The 18,131-nt window shown below is 39.5% G+C and overlaps 2 protein-coding genes across 3 annotated transcripts in view; one reads left to right on the forward strand and one right to left on the reverse strand.

Annotated features, from left to right (window-relative positions):
• The window catches only part of LOC110492510 (sodium/potassium-transporting ATPase subunit beta-1-interacting protein 4), a 126,650-nt gene extending 121,330 nt beyond the window's left edge, over positions 1 to 5,320 (reverse strand). For both annotated transcript variants that reach the window (XM_021566897.3, XM_036947507.2), the window contains exon 1: positions 4,845 to 5,320. In XM_021566897.3, coding sequence (XP_021422572.2) covers positions 4,845 to 4,898 — 54 coding nt within the window. In that variant the 5' untranslated portion in view covers positions 4,899 to 5,320. The remainder of the gene's footprint in view (positions 1 to 4,844) is intronic.
• A 5,744-nt stretch (positions 5,321 to 11,064) lies between these two features.
• Positions 11,065 to 18,131, forward strand: part of LOC110491140 (uncharacterized) — a 104,387-nt gene continuing 97,320 nt past the window's right edge. Inside the window, exon 1 of the mRNA XM_036947510.2 lies at positions 11,065 to 11,417. The gene's annotated coding sequence lies outside the window, so the exon portion shown is untranslated. The remainder of the gene's footprint in view (positions 11,418 to 18,131) is intronic.

Raw genomic sequence — 18,131 nt, forward strand, 5'->3', positions numbered from 1 at the left:
ATTTGGTTGGGTCTAATTGTGTTGCTGTCCTGGGGCTCTGTGGGGTCTGTTTGTGTTTGTGAACAGAGCCCCAGGACCAACTTGCTTAGGGGACTCTTCTCTAGGTTTTTCTCTCTGTAGGTGATGGCTTTGTTATGGAAGGTTTGGGAATCGCTTCTTTTTAGGTGGTTGTAGAATTTAACGTCTCTTTTCTGGTTAGCGGTTAGCGGCCTAATTCTGCTCTGCATGCATTATTTGGTGTTTTACATTGTACACAGGTGATATTTTTGCAGAATTCTGCAAGCAGTCTCTCAATTTGGTGTTTGTCCCATTTTGTGAATTCTTGGTTGGTTAGCTGACCCCAGACCTCACAACCATAAAGGGCAATGGGTCGTATAACTGATTCAAGTTTTTTTAGCCAGATCTTAATTGGTATGTTGAATTTTATGTTCCTTTTGATGGCATAGAAGGACCTTCTTGCCTTGACTCTTAGATGATTCACAGCTTATTGGAAGTTACCTGTGGCGCTGATGTTAAGGCCGAGGTATGTAAACTTTGTGTGCTCTAGGGCAACGGTGTGTAAATTAAATTTCTATTTGTGGTCCTGGCAAATGGACCTTTTTTGAAACACCATTATTTTTGTCTTACTGAGAATTACTCTCAGGACCCAGGTCTGACAGAATCTGTGCAAAAGATCTAGGTGCTGCTGTAGGCCCTACTTGGTTGGGGACAGAAGCACCAGATCATCAGCAAACAGTACACTTTTGACTTCAGATTCTAGTAGGGTTAGGCCAGGTGCTCTCTCCCCAACCCTCTCTTTCCATCTCCCTTAGCCCTCTCTCCCCAGCCCTCTTCCTCCTCTATCTCTCTGTGTGTTGTCCAGTAATCCGTGGTGTCCTAGTGAAGGGTGAATTCCCAGGGCCGGAATCCTGCTGGCTAAACAGGTGTTATCAACACGACAGTGCTCCCAGGCCTCCAGAAGAGAAGGAAGGAGGGGGAGGGGAAGTAAGAAGGTCAAGGAGGAGGTAAAGAGAACAGGAGAGGTATCTAGCTGTGAATGGCTGAAGGTGTCTCCAGTGAAGTGTTCGCTTTCTAACAATGGTTTCAATGGGGTCAAGGAGGAGCAACAAACACTAGGGAAAGGATAAGCCTCAGAGGTCTTCAATATCGTACACAAACACAAACCAGCCGAGCTCATGTGAATAATGTATCTGCGACATGTAGACACTGGTGCGTCATTTATGAGGTAAACTAAAACAGGGAGCAGTTGTCTGGTGAAAATGTCTCTAAAAAAAAGGACAACATCCTGTTTGACCGTCTGCGTGTGCATGTATGTGTGTGCACATGCACAGTGCATTCGGAAAGTATTCAGACCCCTTGACTTTTTCCACATTTTGCAACGTTACAGCCTTATTCAAAAATTGATAAAATATTTTTCCTCATCAATGTATACACAATATCCCATAATAATAAAGCGAAAACAGGTTTTTAGACATTTTTGCAAATGTATTAAAAATAGCAACGGAAATACCTTATTTATGATCGAAGGCACTGCATCTCAGTGCTAGAGGCGTCACTACAGACCCTGGTTAAATTCCAGGCTGAATCACAACCGGCCGTGATTGATAGTCCCATAGGGTGGCGCACAATTGGCCCAGGTTTGGCCGGGGTAGGCCATCATTATCAATAAGAATGTGTTCTTAACTGACTTGCCTAGTTAAATAAAGGTCAAATAAATCATAAACAATAACACATTAGTATTCAGATAATTTACTATGAGACTCGAAACTGAGCTCAGGTGCATCCTGTTTCCATTGATCATCCTTGAGACGCTTCTACAACCTGATTGGATTCCACCTGTGGTAAACTCAATTGATTGGACATGATTTGGAAAGGCACACACCACAGTTGACAGTCCATGTCAGAGCAAAAACCAAGCTATGAGGTCGAACCAATTGTCCATAGAGCTCCGAGACAAGATTGTGTTGCGACACAGATCTGGGGAACCAAAACATTTCTGCAAAAACTTGTTTTGCTTTGGCATTATGGGGTATTGTGTGTAGATTGATGAGGGGGGAAAACTATTTAATCAATTGTAGAATAAGGCTGTAACGTAACAGAATGTGGGAAAAGTGAATACTTTCCAAATGCACTGAACGTGTGTCACATTCCTGCCCTGTGGTGACGGTCGTCAACAGCCCTGGACCTCCCCCACACACATTACGTCGGAAGCAAAGAGCATTCAGGGAGGAGATTGATCTCCAGGAATCCCACAGCCAGCCAGGCAGCTACCCCCGAGGCAGGGAGAGGAGTGAAGCACCCTGGTAGAGTGCAGAGAGTGCTGCTGAATGGGAGATGATGGCATTGTTGATAGAAATACTATTACATTTCCACCACCATCATTCACACTATTTTTCATACAGTAATGGAGCTCTCTGGAACACGGCTGTACTCACCAGTCTAGAGATTAGGCACTATATGAGAGAGCAAATGGAGCAGAATATTGTTATGGACAAAGACATGAGTATGAGTTACATTGTAACCCACTGTACTGCAACAGGTACAGTACTATACATGGATTGAGGTTGTGAATTGAAGGCTTTACATCACTTTGATTGAACCCTTTGTCATCTACATTCTCCACAACTGTCATAAACGCTAGCCACTCAAATCAAGTAGAAATCGTTGCTACAAAACCGTGTGTCAATTTCACATGCGCTTGGAATGGATTCAGATATTGAGCTACCACTTATTGGGAATAGAGCTCAGCCCAAGCATGGTTCCACGCCATGCTGCTGTGTTGTTTATAGGAGAACCAATCAATCTCTAGCGGGGGGTTACTGTGACCTGATAGGACCTGGATGACATCACCATGGCCCCTTCGTGAATTCTGACCACTGCACACACACATTTTACTTTTGCTAGCTGTGAATGGCAAGAAGTGTCTTCCTGACTGAAAAAAACCTTTTCTCCTCTCCAGTAAGACATAAACGTTTTAATGATGGTTTCAACAGGGACATGAAGGAGGAAATCAAATTAAAATATAATTGTCACATGCGTTGAATACAACAGGTGTTGACCTTACTGTGAAATGGACAAGCCCTAACCAACAATGCAGTTAAGAAAAAATGTACTAAAGTTTTAAAAAGTTACAATAAAATCACATTAATGAGGCTATACACCGGGGGTACTGGTATCGAGTCAATGTGCAGGGGTACAGCTTAGTCGAGGACAAATGCACTCTTAACAAAAAAAAGTGCTATCTAGAACCGGCTGTCCCCATAGGAAAACCCTTTGAAGAACTCTTTCTGGTTCCAGATAGAACCCTTTCCACAGAGGGTTCTACCGGGAACCAAAAAGGGTTCTCCTATTGGGACAGCCAAATAACCCTTTCGGAAGCTCTTTTCTAAGAATGTCGTACCCCTCACACACCCCAAACAGGCAAACATTCCATGAATGTGTTCATGTCTGCGCTTTACTCTCTCTCTCCCTACTCCCTTCACTATGTCCTTAAACCTAATCCCTGGTGCATGGAAATAATTACCAGAGCTATGGTTTTTTAAACAAATAAATGGTTGAGTAGAGATGGGGTTACTGGTATTTTAGCTGTTGACATGGTTGTATACTAGGGGCTTACCCAACCTCACTGTGTGAGAGAGCTCTTTTAATGCCATCATAAATAACATTCTCACACCCTGTCACCTCCACTTTCCCCTCCCTGCAGCAGGGTGGTGGAGAGAGGGAGAGATGGGGGGGGCGCTGAACAAGATCGAAAAATTCTGTGTTTAGTTAGAATGGGGAGGGGGCACTTACGGCAAGTTCACAGCCATTATGTGTAAAATGTCACGTCTCGCACTCCACTGATCACAACCGGGGAACAATCTCTCTCCAGCAGGTTGTAACTAGCTGAAGCCTCACTTTGTGGATCATAGACTCCCATGGTGATTATTGGTCGGGTGGAAGCTCTCCTACAAAACGATCTATCCAAACTAAACTAATAGGATCGTACATCACAGTCAAAAAGGGATCAACTGTTTGAAAGCAGGCCATTTGTGAAATCAATGAAAGCCAACTCACACGTGTATTTGTTTTCACTGAGGTAGGATTCCAAACGGACACCTGACACAGTGACTCAACCGGTGACAAGAGGTTGAACAGTCTTTATAAAACTCCCTGGTGTGACTGATGTAGCTTAGCCTACTCTGACGTGCCACTCACAGTAACAACTTTAGCTGAGAAGAAACAATGGTGCTGATGTTGCACAAAACACCAATACAATAGGCTACTGTGGCAATTGTCACGCACAAATCACAGTACACATTGGATAGCAGTACATGGATACACTTGTAGGCTACAGTACAATTGTTTGGTCAGCAGAGGTGCGTGGACATGTTTGCACCAGTGTCATAGGGGCTATTTTGCATTTGTGGTGAGTTGATCTGGCCCAATAACTGCACATAACTATAGCTTGTGGATAAGGGAGTGCACACACACCACTCTTGAATCTTGCCATATGTTCCCTCGCGACTCGCGAAGTAGCCTATCCTCGTGGAACGGACGAGGTGAAGGAAAGAAACAGACAGTGTGCTGCACGTGGATATTTGGCCACATAATAGGCCTACTGTATGCCAATTGTATTTCACCGGCCATCAAGCTGCCTTCATCAGCTATCACTAATTCAACACGAAAGCACTGGTAGCAAAACTGGTCAGTGTCTACAGTAAATTCATAATAACGTGGCATGATAAAACAAATATTTAAGAAATGTGTTTCACCCAAAACAACATTTAATTTTCTAAACAAAATCAAGAAACAGAGCAAATTACACTTTTTGTATTCGGCTATAGAAATAACGGGCCACTCACCAGCTGGATCGTGCAAAGAAAGATGAGCGTGCAACGGCCGCTGCAGCACCCCATTGTATTAAAACCCAAATAGCACTCGAGAAACGATGAAAACACACACAACGGTCTAGACTGGTTCACTATGGCAAGGACCTTTCAGTGCAAAGAATGGCTTCAAGCTCGGTCAACGGTGAAAACTGTGTCTGTAAGCTCCAGGCACTGGCGTCCCATGCATTTTCTTTCCCCAAAATGATCGCTTTGTGTGTGAGAGGGGTAACTTGAGTTGATAGCCTACTACCGCTAGCACTCGAGTGTGTGTGTGTAGCGGGGCAAGAAGGGGGATAGGCTAGATGGTGTCAAAAACGGATCTTTGGATTTAACAGTGTCCAGTGACACTGGTCTGGTGTTCTCACCTGGTCCCTGTAATGTTTTTCCCCCAAATAGTTTAAACACAATTTTCATACGAACTCTTTTCATAACATGTTATATTGAGTAGGCTACATAATTATGCAAAAGTGGTAGGATATTGTTTTAAATATCTTGTTACTCAACATTTTAGGTGCAGAGATATTTTTGCTTCAATATTTTCACAATTTGTTTACAAATTTCATAATAAATGTTGGTAAATGTGAAACCTAAAAGTAAAGTATTAGCGCAGTGTCAGCTACTGAATGGCATATTTCTCTCATTGGAGTCACTGAGGAGCGATGAGTCCTAAACCATTACGTAATTTAGGCGCCACCCGCTGTTCATTTGACGCTATTACACCAACACAAACAGTCGAGAACGCCTTCCATCCTTTTCATGGCCGTATTGCTTATGTTGAACTCATGTAAAATATTAGCCTTGTAAAACGATTGGTCACTAAATCCGTAGGACCATGTAAAAAACAGTTGATCACTATGCATGCCCTCACCCCTATATACTTAGAACTTATTGGTTTGGGTCTGCCCTCTGTAGTGCTGTCCAGTGTTGGAACCTGATGTTGAGGCCCATCACTGTACTCTTGACAGTCACCACCAGTGATGTAAAGTACTGAAGTAAAAATACTTCAAAGTACTACTTAACCCTTGTGTTGTCTTAAGGGTAAAAAATGACCCGCCACTATGTTTAACAGCAGAGAAAACGCCCCTAAATTATATTTTTTCAACTTGAAATTTGATGACTTTTCCTAGAGTGACCCCCAACATTAGAAAAAGTGAAACATCTCCTTTGTTCATATTTCCATGAAAGCTGTACACCACCAGGGTACAACGATTGTCTTTGGGTCATTTTTGACCTGGCAGTTGTAAAATCATTTACACACCACAAAAACACACACATACACACAATGAGAAATGGAGATTATGTGTGCTACTGATTGAACTCAGCCAGCAGCTTCTGAAGAGGAAGATCACCATGGTTGGCACAGTTAGAATGAACAAGCCCGAGCTCCCCCCTGCACTCCTCCCAACAAGAGGGAGAGAGGCCTTCTCAGCAAAGTTTGCCTTCACGCTCACCACCACTCTAGTTTCTTACCTCCCAAAGAGGAACAAGAATGTGGTCGTCCTGAGCACACTGCACAAAACGGCTGAGATCAGTGATCGGGAGGACAGGAAGCCAGCCATCATCCTGGACTACAACCACAACAAAGGAGGCATGGACAACCTGAAGAAGGTGATTGAAACTTACAGCTGCAGGAGTATATAAGAACATATCACTCTGTTGCCAAAAAAGTTCAAGACCGTTATAGTTTCCCTTCAATAAAATGCATTAAAAACACATGTCTGCTACCTTCTTAGGTTATACAAGTACTATCTCTTGCTAAAAAAAAGTCATGTTTACACCTATGCAGTACCTTTAGCAATAATTATAATAATAATAAACCTCTACTTTAGTAAAGAAAACAGTTATGACAGTGGTGTTTTAATAAAAACCAGTGGTGTCTGCTGATTAAATGCAGTCTTTCTGCATGAATGTTAAGACTACACAAGGGGAGTATACAGAATGTTAAGACTACACAAGGGGAGTGTACAGAATGTTAAGACTACACAAGGGGAGTGTACAGAATGTTAAGACTACACAAGGGGAGTATACAGAATGTTAAGACTACACAAGGGGAGTATACAGAATGTTAAGACTACACAAGGGGAGTGTACAGAATGTTAAGACTACACAAGGGGAGTATACAGAATGTTAAGACTACACAAGGGGAGTATACAGAATGTTAAGACTACACAAGGGGAGTATACAGAATGTTAAGACTACACAAGGGGAGTATACAGAATGTTAAGACTACACAAGGGTTGAGTCGTTTTTTGGAGTATTTGTACTTTACTTTATTATTTATATTTTTGAAAACTTCGGGTGGCGATAACACTGACCTGAGTGGGCGGGTGCAGTGTCCAGATGCGCATTTCCAAGCACTTATTGGTTGGGATAGGCAGGGCTATGATGGTTGAAGGATAACTTAGGTAGGCTGAGCAGCCAAACTAATGGGACTTAAGGGGAAGTTAGGTAGAGAGGAGAAGAGCAGGATGGCCTTTTTTACAAGCCTATTGTGTCTTGTCTTGTTTGTCCTATTCTGCATTTAAAAGACGCTGCTGACTATTTCACAAATGTGTGTAGGGTTAAATTAGGTTTCAACTCTGATTTGAAAGGGCATTTAAAAAGGTAAATCAGATGTATCATAAAATATACAGTTCTGAATGAAGGGAAATACATCCACTAGTAGAAAACTATGTGGTAATAGACAGCAATAAGATACTGTGACTGTATCAAGACTGGATAGAGAGAGGGAGAAGACAAGTGATAGAAAGCAACACCTCCTTCATAGATTTCAGTTTTGGGATATGAGTGTATATTTCTCAAATCTATGTCCTTAGTGTTACTGATCATAAAAATAGACACTGGATAATTAGAGGGGTTTATTACTGAGTTCACAAGCACAGTTTCTAGACCTTACGACCTTGTGAGGTAGGCTGTTGCGGTTGACGATGCAGTCAGGAGGTAGACAAGGAGAGCAGGGCCTGTGTTTCTGTGTGTGTGTCTTACCTTTTTCACACATTTTCCATCAATACATTTCACCATATTCTATTCTCTCCACCATCCCCCTCAGGGTTGGGCAATTCCAGTCCTCGAGGGCCTGATTAGTGTCACAGTTTTGCTCCAGCCTCAGCTAACACACCTGACTTCAATAATCACCTAATCATGATCATCAGTTTAGAATGCAGTTTGTTTAATCAGCTGTGTTTGCTAGGGATGGAGAAGAAGAGTGACACCATTCAGGCCCTGGAGGACTGGAGTTGCCCACTCCTGCTTACTCCTCCTCTCCTCCCTCCTCCTCTCTCTCTATCTCCCTTGCCGCTTGTGGTCCTGTGTATTTCAGTTAGTAGAGCATGTCGCTTGTAATACCAAGGTAGCGGGTTTGATTCCTGGGATCACCCGTACGTAAAATATATGCTCACATGGCAGTAAAGTGTTTTGGATAAAAGCTTCTAGATTGCATATATTATATTATTATATCAATCAATCCTCTTTTCTCTCCTCCTCCACCCTCTCTCCAAGTTCTCCACCCTCTTCTTCTTTCTTCTCCTCCTCCTAGTCTTTCTCCTCTTCCACCCTCTCTCCGAGGTTCTCCACCCTCTTCTTCTTTCTTCTCCTCCTCTTAGTCTTTATCCTCCTCCACTTTAACCCTGACACTTCATCCCTCATCCTTCCATTCTCCTCCACCTAAACCATGACCCTTCATCCTTCCTTTCTCCTCCTCCTCCACCTTAACCATGACCCTTCATCCTTCCATTCTCCTCCTCCTCCTCCACCTTAACCATGACCCTTCATGCTTCCATTCTCCTCCTCCACCTTAACCATGACCCTTCATCCTTCCATTCTCCCTCTCCACCTTAACCATGACCCTTCATCCTTCCATTCTCCTCCTCCATCTTAACCATGACCATCCTTCCATTCTACTCTTCCACCTTAACCATGAACCTTCATCCTTCCATTCTCCATCTATACCAATCTCTGGCTCCTCCTCCTCCTTCCCCTTCTCCTTCTCCTCTGCTCCCCCCCCCCCCCTCCTCCTCTTCCTCCTACTCCTCTCCTCTTCCCCCTCCTCCTCCTCCACCTTGGCCCTCTGTCCTGCTCTTTCTGATTGTGGTCTGGTCCATAATAGAAAAGCCTTTAAGAGCAGTCTCTTTCTAAGAGCAGCCTGGTTGGTTCTGGTTGCCATGGTAGGTTCCCATCTCGTCCCTGCACAAGCGTGATAAATCTTTAACATCACACACTCCTCCGCTCCACTCCTTAAAAGCCCCCTCTCCCTCTCTCTCCATCGCCCCACATCGCTCAGCCCAGCCTAGGCCCAGTAGCCCACCTCGCTATACAACTAGAAATATATCTGATTAGTATTTTAGAGGCGGGTGGGCGGGGACATGTTTTACACTGTGGAGGATGTGTTTTCTATTACTAGAGGGATTTGAGTTGTATAATGTGTTTTTGGAGCCTCGGATGGTAATCTGATATAAGTATAGCAAGAGTATAGTATGAGACAAAGTTATAAGATGTTACTATCCTCATCATCATTTGCTGTTTTGTCAGTGTGTTCAGAATACTGAACAATGCTAAAGATGCTCTATCTCTTAATCAATACAGTGAGTCAATACAATGAGTACAACTAGACATTACGAACCAGACTGCTTTTTTAGTGTTGAATAATAACCCAATGCAAAGTCATGTGTTACATAGAACACATGTTTCTTTAATTAAAAGCAAGGCTGTGAGCTGTGTTTTTTTTTAAGCATGTCTGTGAACTGTGCGTTTCTTTAAATCTTGTGTTTCTTTAGAAATAGTGAAAAAGCAGGCCTGTTGTGTTAGTGTGGTGCAGGCAGCCCAGTTCAGCCCAGCAGGAATAAGGCTGAACTCTATTACGACAACTAATGGAGGTTTCCTTGTGTTCCCCTTTCACCGCCGCTATCCTTTGACACCTCCTTATCGCCCCAGTGTGTTTGTCTCTCTCTCTGTGTGTGTGTGTGTTTGTCTCTCTCTCTGTGTGTGTGTGTGTGTGTGTGTGTGTGTGTGTGTGTGTGTGTGTGTGTGTGTGTGTGTGTGTGTGTGTGTGTGTGTGTGTGTGTGTGTGTGTGTGTGTGTGTGTGTGTGAGTGAGTGAGTGAGTGAGTGTGTGTGTGACTGGGCTGTTGTGTGTCCAGTCTGGCCCTATAGGCCGTGGGGGTCTGTTGTTCCCATCCCCATTCCCCACACAGACACTAACTAGAAGTGACAGGCCAGTCAGTGCCATGGTGCGCTGAGGAGAGCTGCATTGTAGCAGAGGCCCAAGAGTCGGGTGCATGGCCGGCAACAATACAAGGAGTTCTGACAAGCAGAAAGGGAGGAGGCTTTTCTCTCCTTGAGAGCATCTCTCCCTTTCTCTCTCTCTCTCACACACACATACACATACATGCATTCACCTAATCTCACACACACCCTCAAACATGCATGCATGCATACATCACTGACAATGACAACCAATCATCATGTGAGTGCAAGCCCATTCGAACGTCAAGAGCAACATTTACACCACCCATGTCTTAGCAGTCTTGATCCATCAGGGTATTTCCAACTGCCCCTATACATCACTGTTTTGCCAATCAGCAGTTATATTTAGCTTAATTGTGTGTATATTTGTGTATGTTGATGCATGCTTGAATGATTTGTTTTTCATCTAGGACAGCGTGCAATACTCTCCCTACTCTGTTCTGTTACATATCTGGTTTAACAGAGCTACTCTCTCTCTCTCTGTCTCTTCCTCCCTCTCTCTCTCGGTCTCCCCCCCTCTCTTTTTCACTCACTCCTTCTCTCACACTGGACATTCCCCATAAAGGCCCAGTATAAATGGAAAAAGGGAAGCTTGCTGTGGGCTACATGCAATGTGAATGAATAGTTTCCTTACTTAGACCCAAGCTCATGCACTATGTATGTATTATATAGCCCGGGCAGCAGTGCCTCTCTTATGTGGCATGGCTCCAATGTTTTACAATGAGAATATTCTAGACTTGATGAGGAATAAATACAGAGGTTATTATTATGAATAATTTATATTTAGATCATTATCATCTCGCAAGAAATACTGTGCGTGTCCCCATATTCTCAATATTATTTATTTAGACCTCTTTTTATAATTTCTTAGGCTGTCCATTGGGGGGAGCTATGTGGAGGATGTCGCGTCAGGGAATGGGTAGGGCGCCTGCCTCCTACCTCCTGCCTCCATCACATGGTCCAGAGCAATCGCGAGCACAGATGGACAGGAAAGGAAACCGAGAGATGAGCCCCTGGTAGCGCGAGAAGCATCTTCTAAAATAGAAACAGAAGCCGCTACTTCTGCTCCAGAAACGGAAAACTACAGTTTTGCACAGTGCTATGCTGATTTCGCGTTTTATATCGCAGAAAATTGAGGGTTGGTTGTGAGTGAGTGAGGAGGGCGGATCTTTGCAGAGAATGCTTGCAAAAGCCAAGGCGTGCGCTGTCCCAAGAGAACTCATTTGAAGAGCTTGCAGAGAGAGAGAGAGAGAGAGAGACCGGAATGCCGGGCAACATCGCTCCTCCGGTTCACCTGCGAGGCTGAGTGAGTATAATTAGGAATAATATTTTACCGGTTGAAAACGGTTTATTTGGTGGTCTACACTTTCATCACTTTTTTTGCGTTCTGTCAGTGATGTGACATACCACTTCGAGAGACGCCAGAGGGGCCGTATTTTCCACCTGTCTGATCAATAATTCATACTCAGTAAAGGACTGTAGCCAATGGGTCAGCGATGTGAGGAACTTGTTTATGTCCTTTGGGAATTGCGCGTTGAAGTTCTGAACAGGTGTCGTAGGCTATTTAACAATTTGCAGATTATTTACGAATAGATAGATAGATGCCCCGGTTAGTGGCGATCCTGTCAATTCTGAAGCACACCGTTGGTGTGATGGACAGCAGCGGAGAGCGGTGCAGATCAGGATGTTATGATAAAACTCATGACCCTATCAATCTGTCCGGGTTTGATTCAGCCCATCCCCATTTGATGCACATCTTGATCCTGAAGAGATGCTGTGTTTATTAGACAGGGTTGAAGAGGGTGTGGAGGGTGGACTGGGTCTCCCTTTCAGAACAGAGTGGACAAATTCTACATATTTATAGTCATCAACTGGAGGAGAAAATGGATTCCCAGCCATTCACATTCATGCTGTCTCAGTGTGTGTGTGTGTGTGTGTGTGTGTGTGTGTGTGTGTGTGTGTGTGTGTGTGTGTGTGTGTGCGCGCATGTGTGTGTGTGAAGAACCTGCTTAGGTTGTGTTATGATATGAATGTTCATAACACTATATACACTGTTAAAATGCAGTGTTTTGTAACACAAACTAGTGGCAACTGCACTGACACCAACTTTAAAGAGAGGAAACCTGGAGTTTTGAAGCACGTGTGTGTAAGGGGTTATGAGACAGATTTAAGGTGCACTGAAACATTCAACCTAAGGTGTTCTGAGGCATGACATGGTGTATTGTAACACCACTTAATCAAGAGTTGTGTAACACCACTTAATCAAGAGTTGTGTAACACCTTGCAAGAGGAAAAGGTTGAAAACACTAGTATGGTGAGTCCTGTTTTGTGCATAATTAGATACCTTCTCTTTTGGTGTTGTTTCGTCTCTCGCTAAAACTCCTAAACACTACAGTCTAATAATAAAGGTGCCATGCAGAACCTGATGAAGGAAAAAGGAAACCACACACTGCTCTTGATAGTATCACTGATCTAAATAAGAATTATGTGTAGTGCCTAATTAGATCCCTTCTTCTGGAGTTTAAATACTTTATAGATCCCTTCTAGAGTTTAAATACTGTATAGATCCCTTCTTCTAGAGTTTAAATAGTGAATATATCCCTTCTTCTGGAGTTTAAATACTTTATAGATCCCTTCTAGAGTTTAAATACTATATAGATCCCTTCTTCTGGAGTTTAAATACTTTATAGATCCCTTCTAGAGTTTAAATACTATATAGATCCCTTCTAGAGTTTAAATACTATATAGATCCCTTCTTCTGGAGTTTAAATACTATATAGATCCCTTCTAGAGTTTAAATACTATATAGATCCCTTCTTCTGGAGTTTAAATACTGTATAGATCCCTTCTAGAGTTTAAATACTATATAGATCCCTTCTAGAGTTTAAATACTATATAGATCCCTTCTTCTGGAGTTTAAATACTATATAGATCCCTTCTTTTGGAGTTTAAATACTGTATAGATCCCTTCTAGAGTTTAAATACTGTATAGATCCCTTCTAGAGTTTAAATACTATATAGATCCCTTCTAGAGTTTAAATACTATATAGATCCCTTCTTCTGGAGTTTAAATACTATATAGATCCCTTCTTTTGGAGTTTAAATACTATATAGATCCCTTCTAGAGTTTAAATACTATATAGATCCCTTCTAGAGTTTAAATACTATATAGATCCCTTCTTTTGGAGTTTAAATACTATATAGATCCCTTCTAGAGTTTAAATACTATATAGATCCCTTCTAGAGTTTAAATACTTTATAGATCCCTTCTAGAGTTTAAATACTATATAGATCCCTTCTTCTAGAGTTTAAATACTATATAGATCCCTTCTAGAGTTTAAATACTATATAGATCCCTTCTTCTGGAGTTTAAATACTATATAGTTCCCTTCTAGAGTTTAAATACTGTATAGATCCCTTCTAGAGTTTAAATACTATATAGATCCCTTCTTTTGGAGTTTAAATACTATATAGATCCCTTCTAGAGTTTAAATACTGTATAGATCCCTTCTAGAGTTTAAATACTATATAGATCCCTTCTTTTGGAGTTTAAATACTATATAGATCCCTTCTAGAGTTTAAATACTATATAGATCCCTTCTAGAGTTTAAATACTATATAGATCCCTTCTTCTGGAGTTTAAATACTTTATAGATCCCTTCTTCTAGAGTTTAAATACTATATAGATCCCTTCTAGAGTTTAAATACTATATAGATCCCTTCTAGAGTTTAAATACTATATAGATCCCTTCTTCTGGAGTTTAAATACTATATAGATCCCTTCTAGAGTTTAAATACTATATAGATCCCTTCTAGAGTTTAAATACTTTATAGATCCCTTCTAGAGTTTAAATACTATATAGATCCCTTCTTCTGGAGTTTAAATACTATATAGATCCCTTCTAGAGTTTAAATACTATATAGATCCCTTCTAGAGTTTAAATAGTGAATATATCCCTTCTTCTAGAGTTTAAATACTATATAGATCCCTTCTTCTAGAGTTGAAATACTATATAGTTCCCTTCTTCTAGAGTTTAAATAGTGAATATATCCCTTCTTCTAGAGTTTAAATACTATATAGATCCCTTCTTCTAGAGTTTAAATACTATATAGATCCCTTCTTCTAGAGTTTAAATACTTTATAGATCCCTTCTTTTGGAGTTTAAATACTGTATAGATCCCTTCTTCTAGAGTTTAAATAGTATATAGATCCCTTCTTCTAGAGTTTAAATACTTTATAGATCCCTTCTAGAGTTTAAATAGTATATAGATCCCTTCTTCTAGAGTTGAAATACTATATAGATCCCTTATTCTGGAGTTTAAATACTTTATAGATCCCTTCTAGAGTTTAAATACTATATAGATCCCTTCTTCTAGAGTTGAAATAGTGAATATATCCCTTCTTCTAGAGTTTAAATACTTTATAGATCCCTTCTAGAGTTTAAATACTATATAGATCCCTTCTTCTAGAGTTGAAATAGTGAATATATCCCTTCTTCTACAGTTTAAATACTTTATAGATCCCTTCTAGAGTTTAAATACTATATAGATCCCTTCTTTTGGAGTTTAAATACTATATAGATCCCTTCTAGAGTTTAAATACTGTATAGATCCCTTCTAGAGTTTAAATACTATATAGATCCCTTCTTTTGGAGTTTAAATACTATATAGATCCCTTCTAGAGTTTAAATACTATATAGATCCCTTCTTCTGGAGTTTAAATACTATATAGATCCCTTCTAGAGTTTAAATACTATATAGATCCCTTCTAGAGTTTAAATACTTTATAGATCCCTTCTAGAGTTTAAATACTATATAGATCCCTTCTTCTGGAGTTTAAATACTATATAGATCCCTTCTAGAGTTTAAATACTATATAGATCCCTTCTAGAGTTTAAATACTATATAGATCCCTTCTTCTAGAGTTGAAATACTATATAGTTCCCTTCTTCTAGAGTTTAAATAGTGAATATATCCCTTCTTCTAGAGTTTAAATACTATATAGATCCCTTCTTCTAGAGTTTAAATACTTTATAGATCCCTTCTTTTGGAGTTTAAATACTGTATAGATCCCTTCTTCTGGAGTTTAAATACTGTATAGATCCCTTCTAGAGTTTAAATACTATATAGATCCCTTCTAGAGTTTAAATACTATATAGATCCCTTCTTCTGGAGTTTAAATACTATATAGATCCCTTCTTCTAGAGTTTAAATACTTTATAGATCCCTTCTTTTGGAGTTTAAATACTGTATAGATCCCTTCTTCTGGAGTTTAAATACTGTATAGATCCCTTCTTCTGGAGTTTAAATACTATATAGATCCCTTCTAGAGTTTAAATACTATATAGATCCCTTCTAGAGTTTAAATACTATATAGATCCCTTCTTCTGGAGTTTAAATACTATATAGATCGCTTCTTCTAGAGTTTAAATACTTTATAGATCCCTTCTTTTGGAGTTTAAATACTGTATAGATCCCTTCTTCTAGAGTTTAAATACTATATAGATCCCTTCTTTTGGAGTTTAAATACTTTATAGATCCCTTCTAGAGTTTAAATACTATATAGATCCCTTCTAGAGTTTAAATACTATATAGATCCCTTCTTCTGGAGTTTAAATACTATATAGATCCCTTCTTCTGGAGTTTAAATACTGTATAGATCCCTTCTTTTGGAGTTTAAATACTGTATAGATCCCTTCTAGAGTTTAAATACTATATAGATCCCTTCTTCTAGAGTTTAAATACTATATAGATCCCTTCTAGAGTTTAAATACTATATAGATCCCTTCTTCTGGAGTTTAAATACTATATAGATCCCTTCTTCTAGAGTTTAAATACTTTATAGATCCCTTCTAGAGTTTAAATACTATATAGATCCCTTCTAGAGTTTAAATACTATATAGATCCCTTCTTCTGGAGTTTAAATACTTTATAGATCCCTTCTTCTAGAGTTTAAATACTGTATAGATCCCTTCTTTTGGAGTTTAAATACTGTATAGATCCCTTCTTCTGGAGTTTAAATACTTTATAGATCCCTTCTAGAGTTTAAATAGTATATAGATCCCTTCTTCTAGAGTTTAAATACTTTATAGATCCCTTCTAGAGTTTAAATAGTATATAGATCCCTTCTTCTAGAGTTGAAATACTATATAGATCCCTTCTTCTGGAGTTTAAATACTTTATAGATCCCTTCTAGAGTTTAAATACTATATAGATCCCTTCTTCTAGAGTTGAAATAGTGAATATATCCCTTCTTCTAGAGTTTAAATAGTGAATATATCCCTTCTTCTAGAGTTGAAATACTATATAGATCCCTTCTTCTGGAGTTTAAATACTTTATAGATCCCTTCTAGAGTTTAAATACTATATAGATCCCTTCTTCTAGAGTTTAAATAGTGAATATATCCCTTCTTCTAGAGTTTAAATACTTTATAGATCCCTTCTAGAGTTTAAATACTATATAGATCCCTTCTTCTGGAGTTTAAATACTTTATAGATCCCTTCTAGAGTTTAAATACTATATAGATCCCTTCTTCTAGAGTTTAAATAGTGAATATATCCCTTCTTCTAGAGTTTAAATACTTTATAGATCCCTTCTAGAGTTTAAATACTATATAGATCCCTTCTTCTGGAGTTTAAATACTTTATAGATCCCTTCTAGAGTTTAAATACTATATAGATCCCTTCTTCTAGAGTTTAAATAGTGAATATATCCCTTCTTCTAGAGTTTAAATACTTTATAGATCCCTTCTAGAGTTTAAATACTATATAGATCCCTTCTTCTAGAGTTTAAATAGTGAATATATCCCTTCTTCTAGAGTTTAAATACTTTATAGATCCCTTCTAGAGTTTAAATAGTATATAGATCCCTTCTTCTAGAGTTGAAATACTATATAGTTCCCTTCTTCTAGAGTTTAAATAGTGAATATATCCCTTCTTCTAGAGTTTAAATAGTGAATATATCCCTTCTTCTAGAGTTTAAATAGTGAATATATCCCTTCTTCTAGAGTTGAAATACTATATAGATCCCTTCTTCTAGAGTTTAAATAGTGAATATATCCCTTCTTCTAGAGTTTAAATAGTGAATATATCCCTTCTTCTAGAGTTGAAATACTATATAGTTCCCTTCTTCTAGAGTTTAAATAGTGAATATATCCCTTCTTCTAGAGTTTAAATAGTGAATATATCCCTTCTTCTAGAGTTTAAATAGTGAATATATCCCTTCTAGAGTTTAAATACTTTATAGATCCCTTCTTCTAGAGTTGAAATACTATATAGATCCCTTCTTCTAGAGTTTAAATAGTGAATATATCCCTTCTTCTAGAGTTTAAATACTTTATAGATCCCTTCTAGAGTTTAAATACTATATAGATCCCTTCTTCTGGAGTTTAAATACTTTATAAATCCCTTCTTCTAGAGTTTAAATTATGATTTTTCAACGCCGATACCGATACCGATTATTGAATACTAATTTTAACTTAATATAATACATAAATCAAATCAATTTAGCCTCAAGTAAATAATGAAACATGTTCAATTTGGTTTAAATAATGCAAAAACAAAGTGTTGGAGAAGAAAGTAAAAGTGCAATATGTAAGAAAGCTAACGTTTCAGTTCCTTGCTCAGAACATGAGAACATATGAAAGCTGGTGGTTCCTTTTAACATGAGTCTTCAATATTCCCAGGTAAGAAGTTTTAGGTTGTAGTTATTATAGGAATTATAGGACTATTTCCCTCTATACCATTTCTATTTCATTAACCTTTGACTATTGGATGTTCTTATAGGCACTTTAGTGTTGCCAGTGTAACAGTATAGCTTCCGTCCCTCTCCTCGCGCCTCCCTGGGCTCGAACCAGCAACACAACGACAACAGCCACCACCGAAGCAGTGTTACCCATGCAGTGCAAGGGAAACAACTACTAGAAGGCTCAGAGCGAGTGACATTTCAAACGCTATTAGCACGCGCTAACTAGCTAGCCATTTCACTTCGGTTACACCAGCCGCATCTCGGGAGTTGATA

This window comes from Oncorhynchus mykiss, chromosome 16, assembly GCF_057628025.1.
Source record: "Oncorhynchus mykiss isolate SJ-2025 chromosome 16, ASM5762802v1, whole genome shotgun sequence".
Taxonomy (NCBI): Eukaryota; Metazoa; Chordata; class Actinopteri; order Salmoniformes; family Salmonidae; genus Oncorhynchus; species Oncorhynchus mykiss.